The sequence below is a fragment of the Trematomus bernacchii genome, unplaced genomic scaffold (genome assembly GCF_902827165.1).
Source record: "Trematomus bernacchii unplaced genomic scaffold, fTreBer1.1, whole genome shotgun sequence".
In the NCBI taxonomy this organism is placed as follows: domain Eukaryota; kingdom Metazoa; phylum Chordata; class Actinopteri; order Perciformes; family Nototheniidae; genus Trematomus; species Trematomus bernacchii.
Window position 1 is genome coordinate 11,712,055 of NW_022987593.1, and position 13,161 is coordinate 11,725,215.

A 13,161-nucleotide genomic window follows, 5' to 3' on the forward strand; every position below is an offset into this window, starting at 1 on the left:
TGTGGGAAACGGTATTTCGATCTCTCTGAAAGATTGACAATAAAGTTGACTTTGACTTAAATACAATTTTAAAGTGCAACTGTGGATTCGTCTCATTCTCTTCCTTCTTTCCACCCTGTCCCTCCTCAGATATGGCCGAAAGCTTGTCGTGGCGGCGTGCCAGACGCTGCGATTCAGGACCCTGATTGGTCCGGAGAGCGATCCTGATTTGAAACTCAACGACGACTCTTACTGCGTGCTGGAACGAGTCGGCCGAGCTCGATGGCAAGGAGAGCTTCAAAAGGATCTGCACGGAAGCTCCTTCAAGTACGGGACACGCATTTAGCTCGGGGTCACTTGTGCTTCGTGTTCAAGCTGAAGTTCAGATGTTCAGAATCCTTTATTAGTCATGACCATGGCCTTTGACCCCTAACCCATCACAGTCCCCTGCTTCCACTCCTGCTGCTATTTTGTTCACACCATGTAAAGCAGCCTTGGGAAGGCGCTATACAAATGTAATCTATTATTATTATTATTATTATTAGTCTCGCAGCGAGGAAATGTACAGTGTTACAGCAAAAGTGGCCTGGCAGGTCAAAAAAGGAGTACAATATTAAAGAGTAAGCTAACTTATTAGATATAGAGGGGAAAAGCACACATTACTTATTGAATAAAGATAAAGAAAAATAATTACACACCCATGGCTAAAGATCAGAATCAGTATCAGAAACAGGTTTACACGTTTGACGTTTGACTTGGTGTCGTGGTGCATACATAAAAGTAAAACAAGAATTAAAAACACAGGTAGAGAACTAGAAAAATATTAAAAATAATAAAAAATATAGTAAAATAACAAATAACAGTATTTACATCGCAATGGAACGGAATAAAAATGAATAAAATAGTGAATAAAAATCGGCAGAAAGAGAAAAGCAAACATATTGTTGTACATTGTGTGCATTAATGTAATGCATATAGTCTGCGTTGTGGCTGAGGTAAAGTGTCAGTGGGGGGGCCGGGCCTTGTTTATGAGGCCGGTAGCGGAGGGGAAGAAAGAAACTAAAGATGTGACGTAAGTAACACATTGAGGTGTTCAGGTATTATAAAAATGTTGGACATTATTTCACATAACAAGTAATTATTGGACAGTACAATGTGCAAAACAAGTGTCTGTTTTGCACATTGCATGTTTTGTTCTCCGTGTAACAGGCAGTGTTGTGTCTGAACAGGATCGATGCTCGGAAGCTGCACTACATGAGGAAGGATCTGGTGAAACACGGCCTGGTCAGCATGCAGTCTCACGTCACGCGAGTGATCTCAGGACAGCAGCAGCACTCCATCCTGCTGCTGCTCAAACGCTTCTACGTCAACAGGTCTGTTTACGCTCCACCACTGAACTAGGGACGGGAGTGATTCATTGAATATTCAAAATGATTCAGTATTTTCTTTATGGGAAGGGTGCCTAAGTTGATTACATATTAGGGCTGTGCAATTAATCGTATTTTAATCGCAATTATGATTTTGGCCTGCCACAATTACGAAAACAACATAATCGAAAAAAACGATTATTTTGCTTTGCTAGGTTGTGACATCACACATATTTGATCTAATGTATTTGTATTTATCATATTTACATATGTTTATTAGCTTGTTGAAGTGCGCTCCAAAATATTTGTTGATCTTGTTTATTGGTATTTATTATTTTGATATTATTTATTTAAATATAGATATAAATGTATAATTTAATTTATTTTTGTATTGGTTTTTCAGTTGAATTATACGCTCAGGGAAATCAACAGTTAAAAAGATACTGTTCAAATTATTATTTGTATTTAAAAGTTCAATAAATGGATGTTTTCAAAGTCAATGAATAATCGTATTTAATAATCGTGATATCAATTATTGACCAAAATAATCGTGATTATGATTTTTGCCATAATCGCACAGCCCTATTACATATTATCAAATGGATTAATTAAATGTATACGACAGTGCCATTTTAAATATCTTAAGAAAAATATCAAAGAAAACTTGGTTTGGTTTCTATATTTATTTTAAAATGTATTAATTATTAAAACATTTTTTTATTTTTTTTATAGGATATGTTAATCGTTTTTTAGGGGGTCGAATATTTGAATATAAATTTGCTTTCAAATTCCCATCCCTACACTGAACTATCATAGCAATTATTGCTATTGTTAGATGAACTGTCCTTTAATATAGATCAGACATAATGTCCCCTGAGGATGGGTTGCTGTAACTTTTGTGATCCATTGACTCTTCGTTTACCGTCATTATCTGGTCAAATGTGTCTAATACATAAGGTTTATGACCTGAAAACTATAGCAAGCTAACCTGCTATCCTGGTGAACATAGTACTCTGACCTATAACTCTGACATGAGCATTTATCTTAAAATAAATATATGGAAGCATTTATCTTCTTCACTTTTTCAGTCTACATTAAAAAAACAAGTCACTTTTAGATTGTTTGGTGTAGGCAGTGTGGCTGCCACAGGATTCATACACATTTTGTAAAGTACATGCATCAAAATTCAAGCGCCAGCATGACGAAAATGTCCAACAATGTTTTTTACGATTCCTGCAGCAATAGAGACACAAACATCCAGCCAAACTGTACAGAATTGAATTAGAGAGAAGCTGCCTCTTGAAAAAAGCAAATAACTACTTCATCAGTGCTACATTTTTCATAAAAGTAATTAGACTTCTTGACATTTTTTCATTGGAGCATGAGCACCCTTACATCAGGATTGTATATCCCCTTTCCATTTGAATTCACTTGAGATAAAACTGTCAATTGTCTTCTGTTTAATGCAGGGGTGTCAAACTCAATTTCATTGCGGGCCACATTCGCATAAAGGTTGCACTCAAAGGGCCGGTTGTAACTATATAAATATATAAAATAATGTATTATATTACATTATTGCCTCTGAATTGGATTATTATCGGATAGGATAATAACTTCGTAATTAACTACGTCTGAAAGCAGAAGTCCAGGGCAAATAATTGCAAGTCTCTTCAGTGTGCATGTCACAAAACGAGATGCATTGTGGGACATGTAGTTTATGGGCAACCTGCTTCTGTAAAGTGGCATGTAACCGTATAATAAACGTATTATATTCTTTGCAAGCTCTTGCGGGGCCACACAAAATCAAGTCGCGGGCCGGATTTGGCCCCCGGGCCTTGAGTTTGAGACCCCTGGTTTAATGCGTCTTTTCTACAACACATGATGTTAAAAGGGAACAAAGCCAATGTTTTTGCTTTAAGTATTAACATGTATTAGCCTATTTAATCAGTATCCTTTGTCCCTCCCACTCACTGTCCATTTCTCTTCTTGAGAAACTCCTTCTAACCCCATCTTCTTATTTTTCAGGAGGGCAAAATACGACATCCTAATGGAGTACATCTCCAACCTCCTGCAGCAGTCCCCGGGTCAGTTTGCCACTCTGCTCACTCTGAAACACCACCTGGTGAGTATCTCTCTGCGAGTGTGTGTGGCTCTGTGTGTGTGGCTCTGTGTGTGTGTTTGTGGTAATAACTGTGTGTTTTCTCTCAGAATGTGGATGACAGCACTTTCAAGCGTGTATTTCAGTACATGAGAAATGCCAAGTTGGCTGAGTTCTGTCAGTACCCTCTGGAGGATTTAGACCCATCAGCCGGGCCGTGCATCAACAAGAAAGGTAACATGCACCTGAAGCTCCTGAACACATCAGCACAGCATGACGGTGTTACCAGCATGCATCAATTTAATAACAATAACTTATTACCAGAGTGTGTCATCTCAATATCAGAAGAAAATGTGAAGCCCAGTTTGCAAATCGTTTTTTTGTCCTGCTGCTATTCTACGACTAGCCTTAAATATTTTTGATGTATTGTACTCGGCTTTAATGATTCACCTAAAATTGTTAGATTTTAAAACTCGGAACATTTTCGTAATAATTGAGGTAAAAGAAAAGAAGATAAAATCCCCAAAACATGTAGTAATATCTTATTCTTGCCAGCATCATGTTAATATCATTTTATTAATAACTTAAGTCAATATGTTTTGTGTAGGGATAAAACTATCAATTAATTATTGATCACAATATTTATTGTATTCAGTTGATTAACTGTCACAACCTTTTCAATTTTGCCCTTTAAATGTTCCCTGAGTCCAACATACATATTTTGTTTTGGCCAAAAATCCAGAGATATTTAATATTCTATCTTTCAAACAAATAAATGCTCATTTAAATTGAATTTGAAAATCTAAAAACCTGAGTTTTTCTGGGGGTTGTTTTGCACATTTGAGCAAAAACATTTAGAAAATTGTCAACTTTATAAAAAAATTCTGTAGTTTGACTTATTCATTAGATAATAGTTTATTCTGCTTTGGTGTGCAAAACATGCAGCTCTGTATAATGGTATATATTTGTATTTGTAGTAGATTCAATCCAAAATCAAATAAGTTAACAAAGTGAATTTGATCATAAAGTTCATTGGGACGCTAATAGAGTGACAGAAATATTATTGTTATTATAGGGTTATTATATGTAGAAAATATTAAATTGACAGGGTTAGGGGTTACGGTATAGAAATATAAAAATATCTACCATCTTATTTGAATAATTTAATCACATACATTTTTTTTTATTACATTCTTATAATTGTTTTTTGTGTAATTATATTCAGCTTTGTATTCAACAAATACTCTGCATCATTTCACTTTGTTCTCCAGGGAAGAAAGTGCTTGTGCGCTGTTTGAGATTCTTGAAGCCGTACACGAAGAAGGGCGTCACTGATGATGACGATGATGACGACGAGGACGATGAAGATTTCCCAGCAGGGAGAATCGGATCTAATCCTTCAGAGGGGCGAATCATGGAGAGGGACGTCCTGTCGCAGGCCTATAACATGGGTTAGATCTCTGTCTTTACTCTCACCAAACAGACTTCACAGATATTTCATGTGTCAGCTCAATAGTTTGGCGATGTTTCATGCAGTCAGGAAGCATTTTGTTTTTGTTTAGAAGAAGAATCGGGAGGGATGAGACCCTCTTTAATGGTCTCACATGCAGAGCACACAGCACACACAGTGACATGTGTTCTCTGCTTTTAACCCATCCTAGTACCAGGAGTCTAGTACTAGGAGCAGTGGGCAGCTATTGCACAGCGCCCGGGGAGCAATGGGAGTGCGGGGGGGGGGGGGGGGAGGGTGATGTCCGGTGCCTTGCTCAAGGGCACCACGGCAGGGCAGGAGGTGAACTGGAACCTCTCCAAGTAGCAGTCCACACTCCATATTTAGGTCTGGTCGGGGACTTGAACCGGCGACCTTACGGCTCAAAGTCCAAGCCCCTACTGACTGAGCCACTGCCCACTCTGTACTTCAAAGCATTGAGAGATCTGGATGGTTCATAATGTAGCATGATTTTGTATTTGTACGTATTTTGGTCCAAAAAGTCCTTCAGTTCTTTATAAGCCAGCTGCAGTATTTGGAAGTTAATTATTTTACAGACAGAAAGCTCAAGAGTACAGAGACAACAAATCAAGAAATTCCATTGCTGAGAAACGATTGAATGCATGGCAATTCTTAAAAAATAACTTACCTATATATTTGTTGTTGTACTGCAGTATTATCCACTGGCACAAAGGGAATCGCTCAGCGCGGGATCAGTTATAAGGTGAATGTCGGGAAGCTGGAATCTCGTATGATCTGTCGACGGCTGGAGAGGGAGGATATGATCAAGGTAAGATCCCACGCTGCACTGGGGCTTCCCAAAATTCAAGTGGCCCCATTAGGCTACTTTTCAGGTTTCTATTTGTACGTTCTGCCTCTACTGTGACATGGCTCCATGCTTTAATGTTCAAGGAGCTCTTTATTTTTCTCAAGTACACATTATGTTACAATACAGAGGTTTTCTTCTGGTCTCTCATTTGAATGTGTGTGGTTTCTTTCACCCTGCAGGGATTCATGGTGGACCAGGGTCGACAGAGGACGACACAATTTATCAGCCATAGGTGTGTATCTCAAAGTCAAAAGTCAAAGTCAACTGTATTGTCAATCTTTCCGTTTGTGTGTACATTACATTACATTGCATTTAGCTGACGTTTTTATCCAAAGCGACTTACAATAAGTGCATTCGACCAAGAAGATACAAACTTGAAGAAAACAGGATCATATAAGTACATCAGGTTTCATAGAGCCAAAACATTTCAAGTGCTACTCAACTGGCTTTAGATAAGCCAGTCCTTTGTTAGTATATAAGTGCTCTGTTAGTATACAAGTGCTCTGTTAGTATACAAGTGCTCTGTTAGTATACAAGTGCTCTGTTAGTATACAAGTGCTTTGTTAGTAATTGTATTGCTCGAAGTGGAGTGTAAAGAGATGATTTTCAGTCTGCGCCGGAAGATGTGTAAGCTTTCTGCTGTCCTGATGTCAATGGGGAGCTCATTCCACCATTTTGGAGCCAGGATAGCAAACCAACGTGTTTTTGCTGATGGGAACTTGGGTCCCCCTCGCAGTGAGGGTGCAGCGAGCCGTTTGGCTGATGCAGAGCAGAGTGCACGTGCTGGGGTGTATGGTTTAACCATGTCCTGGATGTAGGAAGGGCCAGATCCATTCACAGCATGGCACGCTAGTACCAGTGTCTTGAAGTGGATTCTAGCAGTTACTGGAAGCCAGTGAAGGGAGCGGAGGAGCGGGGTGGTGTATAGACAGAGAGATCGAAAAACCGTAATCTGTAAATGAGTATAGATTTTTATTTGTATTTTTCCAGTATGATAACATCAACTACTCATGATCTGCTGTTTTCTGTCGACAGGTTTGTTGGTGTGAGTAATCGACTCCAACGGTTTGCTAAGGAGCAGGAGCGGACGAAGCTCCTCTACTCCTCTGCACCACAGGCATTAGATGTTGATGCGCCATCCCCTAAATCACCACCAACTGCCAAACGGAAAAAATCAACCTCCAAAAGCCCGGCAGCAAAGAAGTTTAGGAAAGCAGATGGCGGAGGAAAGGAGGCTGTAGAGGAGGATGGAGAAGTGAACACAGAAGTTAGAGCCTTGGATGGAGAGGGAGGGGAAGCAGGAGGAGAGAAAAGCAAGGTGAAAGCTGAGCATCCTGAGAGCCCTTTCATACAAGCAGCTGAAGGTGAGAACTTTTTTGTGTGTTTTTGCTAAACTTTACAACAGTTGACTACAGAAAATGATCTTTTGAAAGAAAATATACTCCAGAAATTCCTTTACAGCCACAAAGTGTCAGAAACCAGTGCCTTTTACAGGTGAATAACAGCGATAATGGCTGCCTCAACACTAACTGGAGTTCAAAATGAGAAGCTTAAACTTGAGATTTTAATTTTATTGCTCGAAGTGGAGTTGAAAGAGATGAGTTTTCAGTCTGCGCCGGAAGATGTGTGAGCTTTCTGCTGTCCTGATGTCAATGGGGAGCTCATTCCACCATTTTGGAGCCAGGATAGCAAACCTACGTGTTTTTTGCGGAGTGCACGTGCTGGGGTGTATGGTTTAACTCAACTAATTCATTTGCATTTAAGAAGTCTGAATTCTCTTGACGTTTCCACACACTTTTTGATGGTTACAGCTCTGCATATGGTCCAAGTTCTTTATTATTTTCTGTCACTACTCAGGTGAAACCGCAGCTTGCAGTGAATCAAACAGCAGTGCAGCACCTGACTCTGTGTCCACTCCCACAGCAGGTAACTAGAATAACTTCAACACTTTTAAGTTAACATTTTATTTACCCCCTATAGCAGAACCAGCCCATGATGTATTGATGTATATTAATAACCTTTATCAATGTCTTCATGGCTATTTATATGATTATAATTGAATCTGTGGCAAAATATGAGATTGTTTATACTTGAAAATATATATTCTACAAGACAATGTCTAGTCTCAAGACATGTAAACAATTCATAGGACATGTTTTTGACCTGCTTGAGATTGACTTAAATACATGAGATACAGGTATATATATATATATATATATATATATTAATGTATTAATGTAAAGATGGCAATGTTTATTTGTCACAATTACTAATATGAATCCATAGCATCTCTACCATTTGAACTTATTATATCAGAAAGCAAAGACTTCTTTATAGCAAAGTAGAGAAATGTTAACAGAAATAAGACAAACTTTTGTAGTGGTTGATATTGGGATTTTTGCAGATTCAAATCCTTTTCTCATGCCTGATACATATGTGTGTTTTCCTTCTGTCTCTTCTATCAGAACCAGCTGGAGTCAAAGAGGAAGATCCCAACTCAAATCCTTTCAGCACTTTTCCTGAGAGTGAGGCGTCGAAAGCAGCCAACAACTCAGGAGACAACGACGTTGTTGTTGTTACAGATTTCTGCAAGAGACCGGTCAGTCTGCTTTCAGTGTTTCTCCGTTTTGTCCCAGCTGTTCGAGATAAGTGTTAAAGGTCACCTATTATGCAAAATCCACTTGTTCATGTCTTTTCTACATCAACATGTGTCCCCTCTGTGTAAAGAGATTCTGAAAGTTTCAGGAACAAAGATTCTCTCTCTTTTTGTCCTGATCCATTTATATAAAAACCTGTCTGAAAATGAGCTGATCAGATTTTGGCCACTTTGTGATGTCATAACGATTTTTTGGCTTGTGTAACTATTAGCCAATCACCAACCAAGGTAACCCCCCACCCCACCTTATCACCTGAATCTCCTCCTAGAGCACCATTGTGTTCTTTTTAACCAAATATCTCTCAGAGGGGCGTGGGGAGGGGCTCCTTATTTTCATCTAAAGTAACAGACAGAGAATCAGCACTTTTGAAACAGGGCTGAAACAGAGGGGATTATGGGATGCTGCAATGATCTGTTTGGTGTTTCAGCCAAACACTTCAGAGACATGTTTTGTATATATCCGAAACCTGTAATATATGAATGAAAAACAGTATAATAGGGGACCTTTAAAGGTAACGGTTCAATCCACCTCCTCCAGGCCAGGGTTCGTGTGAAAAACAAATATGCTTTGGCGAGATCTCACGAGACGTTCCGCCTGCTGAGGAGGAAGAACCTGATCGTGGAGGCGGTGCGCAACTTCAAAATCATCGAGGGTCTCTTCCCGTAAGTCTGTCTTCACTGTGCATCACTTATTCACAAGTATTTTATTGCACAGTAAGAAAAGAAAGCAAAAACACCAACATGCTGTCTGTCTCCAGGCTGCAGAAGATCATTACTGACGACGAAAAGAAGGATGGAATCAACACGAGGTGCTGCAAGAAGACTATCGTACGCACCGTGGACAGCCTGTCCAGAGAAGGCTTACTAAAGGTTTACAAGACCACCATCATACAGGACGGGGTCACCAAGAACGTAAGTGCACCCATCACACATGGTTAGGGTTATATTTCCAAGTCTCTGGAGCATTTACATTCATAAACATTACTGTACATTTGTGAGGCCAGCTATCTTGTTTAAAAATGCTGTCCTTTGGTGAATTGTTGTAAAACAAAAGCAGCAGGAAGCACATTTTACATACACAAAATAAAAGATACTCACTTTTTTTGTTGTTGACTTTCTTCTCCTCGCAGGTGGAGATGGTCGTTCATCCGTCCGTTCAGCCCACCGATGAAATAGTGACACGACTCATCGAACAGATCCGCTTCAGAATCTCCAGTTCTTACTCCACTGTACGGTAAGCACAAAATAAATACTCTAAAATACTGCAGTGAGTAATAGTGAGTATGTTTGCATTTTCTACTGCTCTCGCACTGTCCTATTCTTTTGAATATGCTTAATTTTGTCAGTTTCTCAGTCTAATATTTGCTATTGTAGAAGGTGTGTGTGTGTGTGTGTGTGTGTGTGTGTGTGTGTGTGTGTGTGTGTGTGTGTGTGTGTGTGTGTGTGTGTGTGTGTGTGTGTGTGTGTGTGTGTGTGTGTGTGTGTGTGTGTGTGTGTGTGTGTGTGTGTTGTGTGTGTGTGTGATGTGTGTGTGTGTGTGTGTGTGTGTGTTGTGTGGTGTGTGTGTGTGTGTGTGTGTGTGTGTGTGTGTGTGTGTGTGTGTGTGTGTGTGTGTGTGTGTGTGTGTGTGTGTGTGTGTGTGTGTGTGTGTGTGGTGTGTGTGTGTGTGTGGTGTGTGTGTGTGTGTGTGTGTGTGTGTGGTGTGTGTGTGTGTGTGTGTGTGTGTGTGTGTGTGTGTGTGTGTGTGTGTGTGTGTGTGTGTGTGTGTGTGTGTGTGTGTGTGTGTGTGTGTGTGTGGTGTGTGTGTGTGTGTGTGTGTGTGTGTGTGTGTGTGTGTGTGTGTGTGTGTGTGTGTGTGTGTGTGTGTGTGTGTGTGTGTGTGTGTGTGTGTGTTTGAGCGAGAGAGAGGTACCGGGAATGTTGTTGTTAGCATCTGGTTAGCCAGCTATGCTAATGTATATAAGGAGCTGTTTCTACAACCAGGTGGAAGAGAGCTCTCCTTTCAGACTGAGAGGCTGATAACCTCAGCTCAGTGAGGTAGAGGCACATCTTTATATGATCATTATAGTTATACAAAAATAAGAGCATAAAGTAAACGGGTATAAAATACTATATGACAGTAAAAAAAAGTTGTTATTAATAAACAAGAATACAGTTTGAAAGGAGAGTGATTTGTGAAATATCCATAAAGATAAAGAAAATCTGCTTACAGTTCTGTTTCATATGGGTGTTGAGAGATGTATCCATGGATCTCTAATGTTGCTCTCAAAGTGCACCAGATTGATGCTTTTAACTTCAACATTTAAAAAAAGATCTTCGGGGGCGAGCATGTCCCCCGGACCCCCCCTAGAGGAGGTTAGGTCCATCCCAACTTAAATCATGTTCACATGGATAGGAAACTAAATATATTTGCACACATCTTGTGTCCATATCTGTCTGTTTTGGTGGTCATGCCACACCGTGCATGTGCGAGTCATTTGTCAGATGTCTGGATTAAGAGGTTGCTTTTTTTTTGCACAGCATGAAAGAAAGGCCAAATGAATGGGCTGTGATTTTAGTATTTTTAAGCAGAGGTCAATCATTTGTACGGCCCTCGGAGGATGTTGTTCAATTTGAAATGGTCCTTGAGAGGAAAAAGGTTCCCCACCCCTGCCTTAAATAAACAAACATTGATTCCTTATTATCACGAGCGCTAATTGTGTCCTGCTGCTACTATTACTGTGTGGTAAAGAGCAGGAAAATGTCTCGTATCTTCTGTCTTGATCGAGCCTATCTTCCTCCATCTTTTGTCTTTCTGTCCGTCCCTCAGTCATCAGCACGCTGAAGAGAAAGCCAGGGAAGAAGGCGCCGCCCCTGAAGATACGAGCGGCAGCCCTTCCAGAGCCAATAAGAGAGACAAGAAGAAAAATAAAAACGACGAGTTCAAGCCCACAACAGGTTCTGGTTTACTCGATATTAAACAAACACAAAAGGGAGTCATACATTCAAATTCAGAGCCCTGTTTGAAAGAGAAACATTGATTTTGAATTGATTCAACTTTGCCCTATTAAAGTTATTTGTTCAACTGTGCACTCACCCCTATTGACATCCTTATGATCAGATGTATTTGTCCTCGAAGTCCATTTTCTCTTTTCTTTCTCTTTCATTTCATAGTTAAGGGATTGGGGAAGACTCTTGGATTCCAGCCTAAGATGCATCGTATGCGTGTTGTTCATAACTTCCTCTGGTACCTGATATACGGGCACCCGAGCAAACAGAGCTCCTCTGACTCCCCATCGACCAGCGACACGTCGGCACAACAGAACATCTCTGATCCCGATCCCAAACAACGGAAAGACTCCCCGAACAAACAAACACAGCCGTCTGTAAACACTGACTCGCCCAACTTAGATGTGATATCTTCGGGTGATGAAGAGGGGGAGCAGAAGGATAAATCGATACCTAGTGACTCTCAGTCCGACTTGAAAGGTGAGCCAGCATCGAGTGTGGGAATTAGTGCTTATTATGAAGGAGCTGTCCATTTTTTATTTTAACAAATGTGTTAACATGCACACTTAAAAATAACAGGTTTGCACTTCTGATAGAGACAATATTCCTATTTGTTTACATTGCTATAAAAAATTAACATTTGAGTATGATTTTTGTTCAACCGGTGTCAGACTTATTGGACTTTGCAAACACAGCTCTCATCCTGCTACCACTTTTAAAAACGTTGTTATTTCCAAATGTCTTACTGTTTATTTCCTAGTCTTTGATGATGTTAAAAAAGATTGTCTGTTCCCCAACGCTTTGAAATGTGGGCTTTTACTTCTGACATGCATCTCATTTATTTCATTTCATTTAATCGTTTATTTGAAGAGGGACAGTGCACATTGATGAACATTTAAAACAAATAATGCTTTAAAAACGTAAACATGCCGGATTTTAGCTTTGAGCTAGTTTCCATCCGTAGTCCCTCACATACAACATTTAAAGGTAGGGTAGGTAAGTTTGAGAAACCGGCTCGAGATCGCTAGAATTTGAAAATACACAACCGGAGAAAATCTGCCACTTCCTTACAGAGCCCCTCCTCCAACACACACGAACGCGCACATGACCAATGAGGGCACGAGATAAATTTGTTCCGGCTAAAATGATTGGTCGTGCTTTTTACAGTACTACGGCTTCCACAGATGAAATTTTTTTTATGGATTTTTTGTCAAAGCACTTTTATTATTATAGCATATTCATTGCTATCGGGATGTTAAGAGCATTCCATGGAATATAACAAAAAGTGTATCTCAAGCCGGTTTCTAAAACTTACCTACCCCACCTTTAAGAACATGACATTTATATACATAGCTAAATAAATACATGATATGCAGAAAGAGCATGAGCAGCATATAAGCATTTACCACATGGCAGTACAATGTAGCAACGCCCAGCCTTTGAAATAGTTGTTTAGTTGGTTGTTTAAAATTGCACAGAGCTGGTTATAAAGGAGGCCAAGTGTCGTAAACTGCTGTAAAAATGTAATGCATATTCAGAATGAGCTGTTTATAAGTCCAAAGAAGGCTCCCTAAAACCTGAATCATATCTGAAAATCCCACCTGTCTTTTTTTAGAAAATTCTACGTTTTAAAATAAGCCTAATTCTGAAAACCCAAACATAATATGCTTTGATATGAGCCTGATCAAATTAAGAATAATAGTGGAACACTAGCGTGCATCTGAACTTAGTCAATGACGCTTGATTGTGTCAGAA

The 13,161-nt window shown here is 39.7% G+C and overlaps 1 protein-coding gene across 2 annotated transcripts in view; it reads left to right on the forward strand.

Annotated features, from left to right (window-relative positions):
- LOC117481975 (general transcription factor 3C polypeptide 1) overlaps positions 1-13,161 on the forward strand; it is a 43,515-nt gene that overhangs the window by 1,805 nt on the left and 28,549 nt on the right. For both annotated transcript variants that reach the window (XM_034129920.1, XM_034129921.1), the window contains exons 3-17: positions 130-306; positions 1,209-1,352; positions 3,372-3,468; positions 3,555-3,678; positions 4,716-4,895; positions 5,608-5,723; positions 5,942-5,994; positions 6,798-7,126; positions 7,620-7,688; positions 8,228-8,361; positions 8,957-9,081; positions 9,177-9,330; positions 9,549-9,652; positions 11,228-11,355; positions 11,572-11,886. In XM_034129920.1, the coding sequence (XP_033985811.1) occupies positions 130-306; positions 1,209-1,352; positions 3,372-3,468; positions 3,555-3,678; positions 4,716-4,895; positions 5,608-5,723; positions 5,942-5,994; positions 6,798-7,126; positions 7,620-7,688; positions 8,228-8,361; positions 8,957-9,081; positions 9,177-9,330; positions 9,549-9,652; positions 11,228-11,355; positions 11,572-11,886 (2,249 nt within the window). The remainder of the gene's footprint in view (positions 1-129; positions 307-1,208; positions 1,353-3,371; positions 3,469-3,554; positions 3,679-4,715; positions 4,896-5,607; positions 5,724-5,941; positions 5,995-6,797; positions 7,127-7,619; positions 7,689-8,227; positions 8,362-8,956; positions 9,082-9,176; positions 9,331-9,548; positions 9,653-11,227; positions 11,356-11,571; positions 11,887-13,161) is intronic.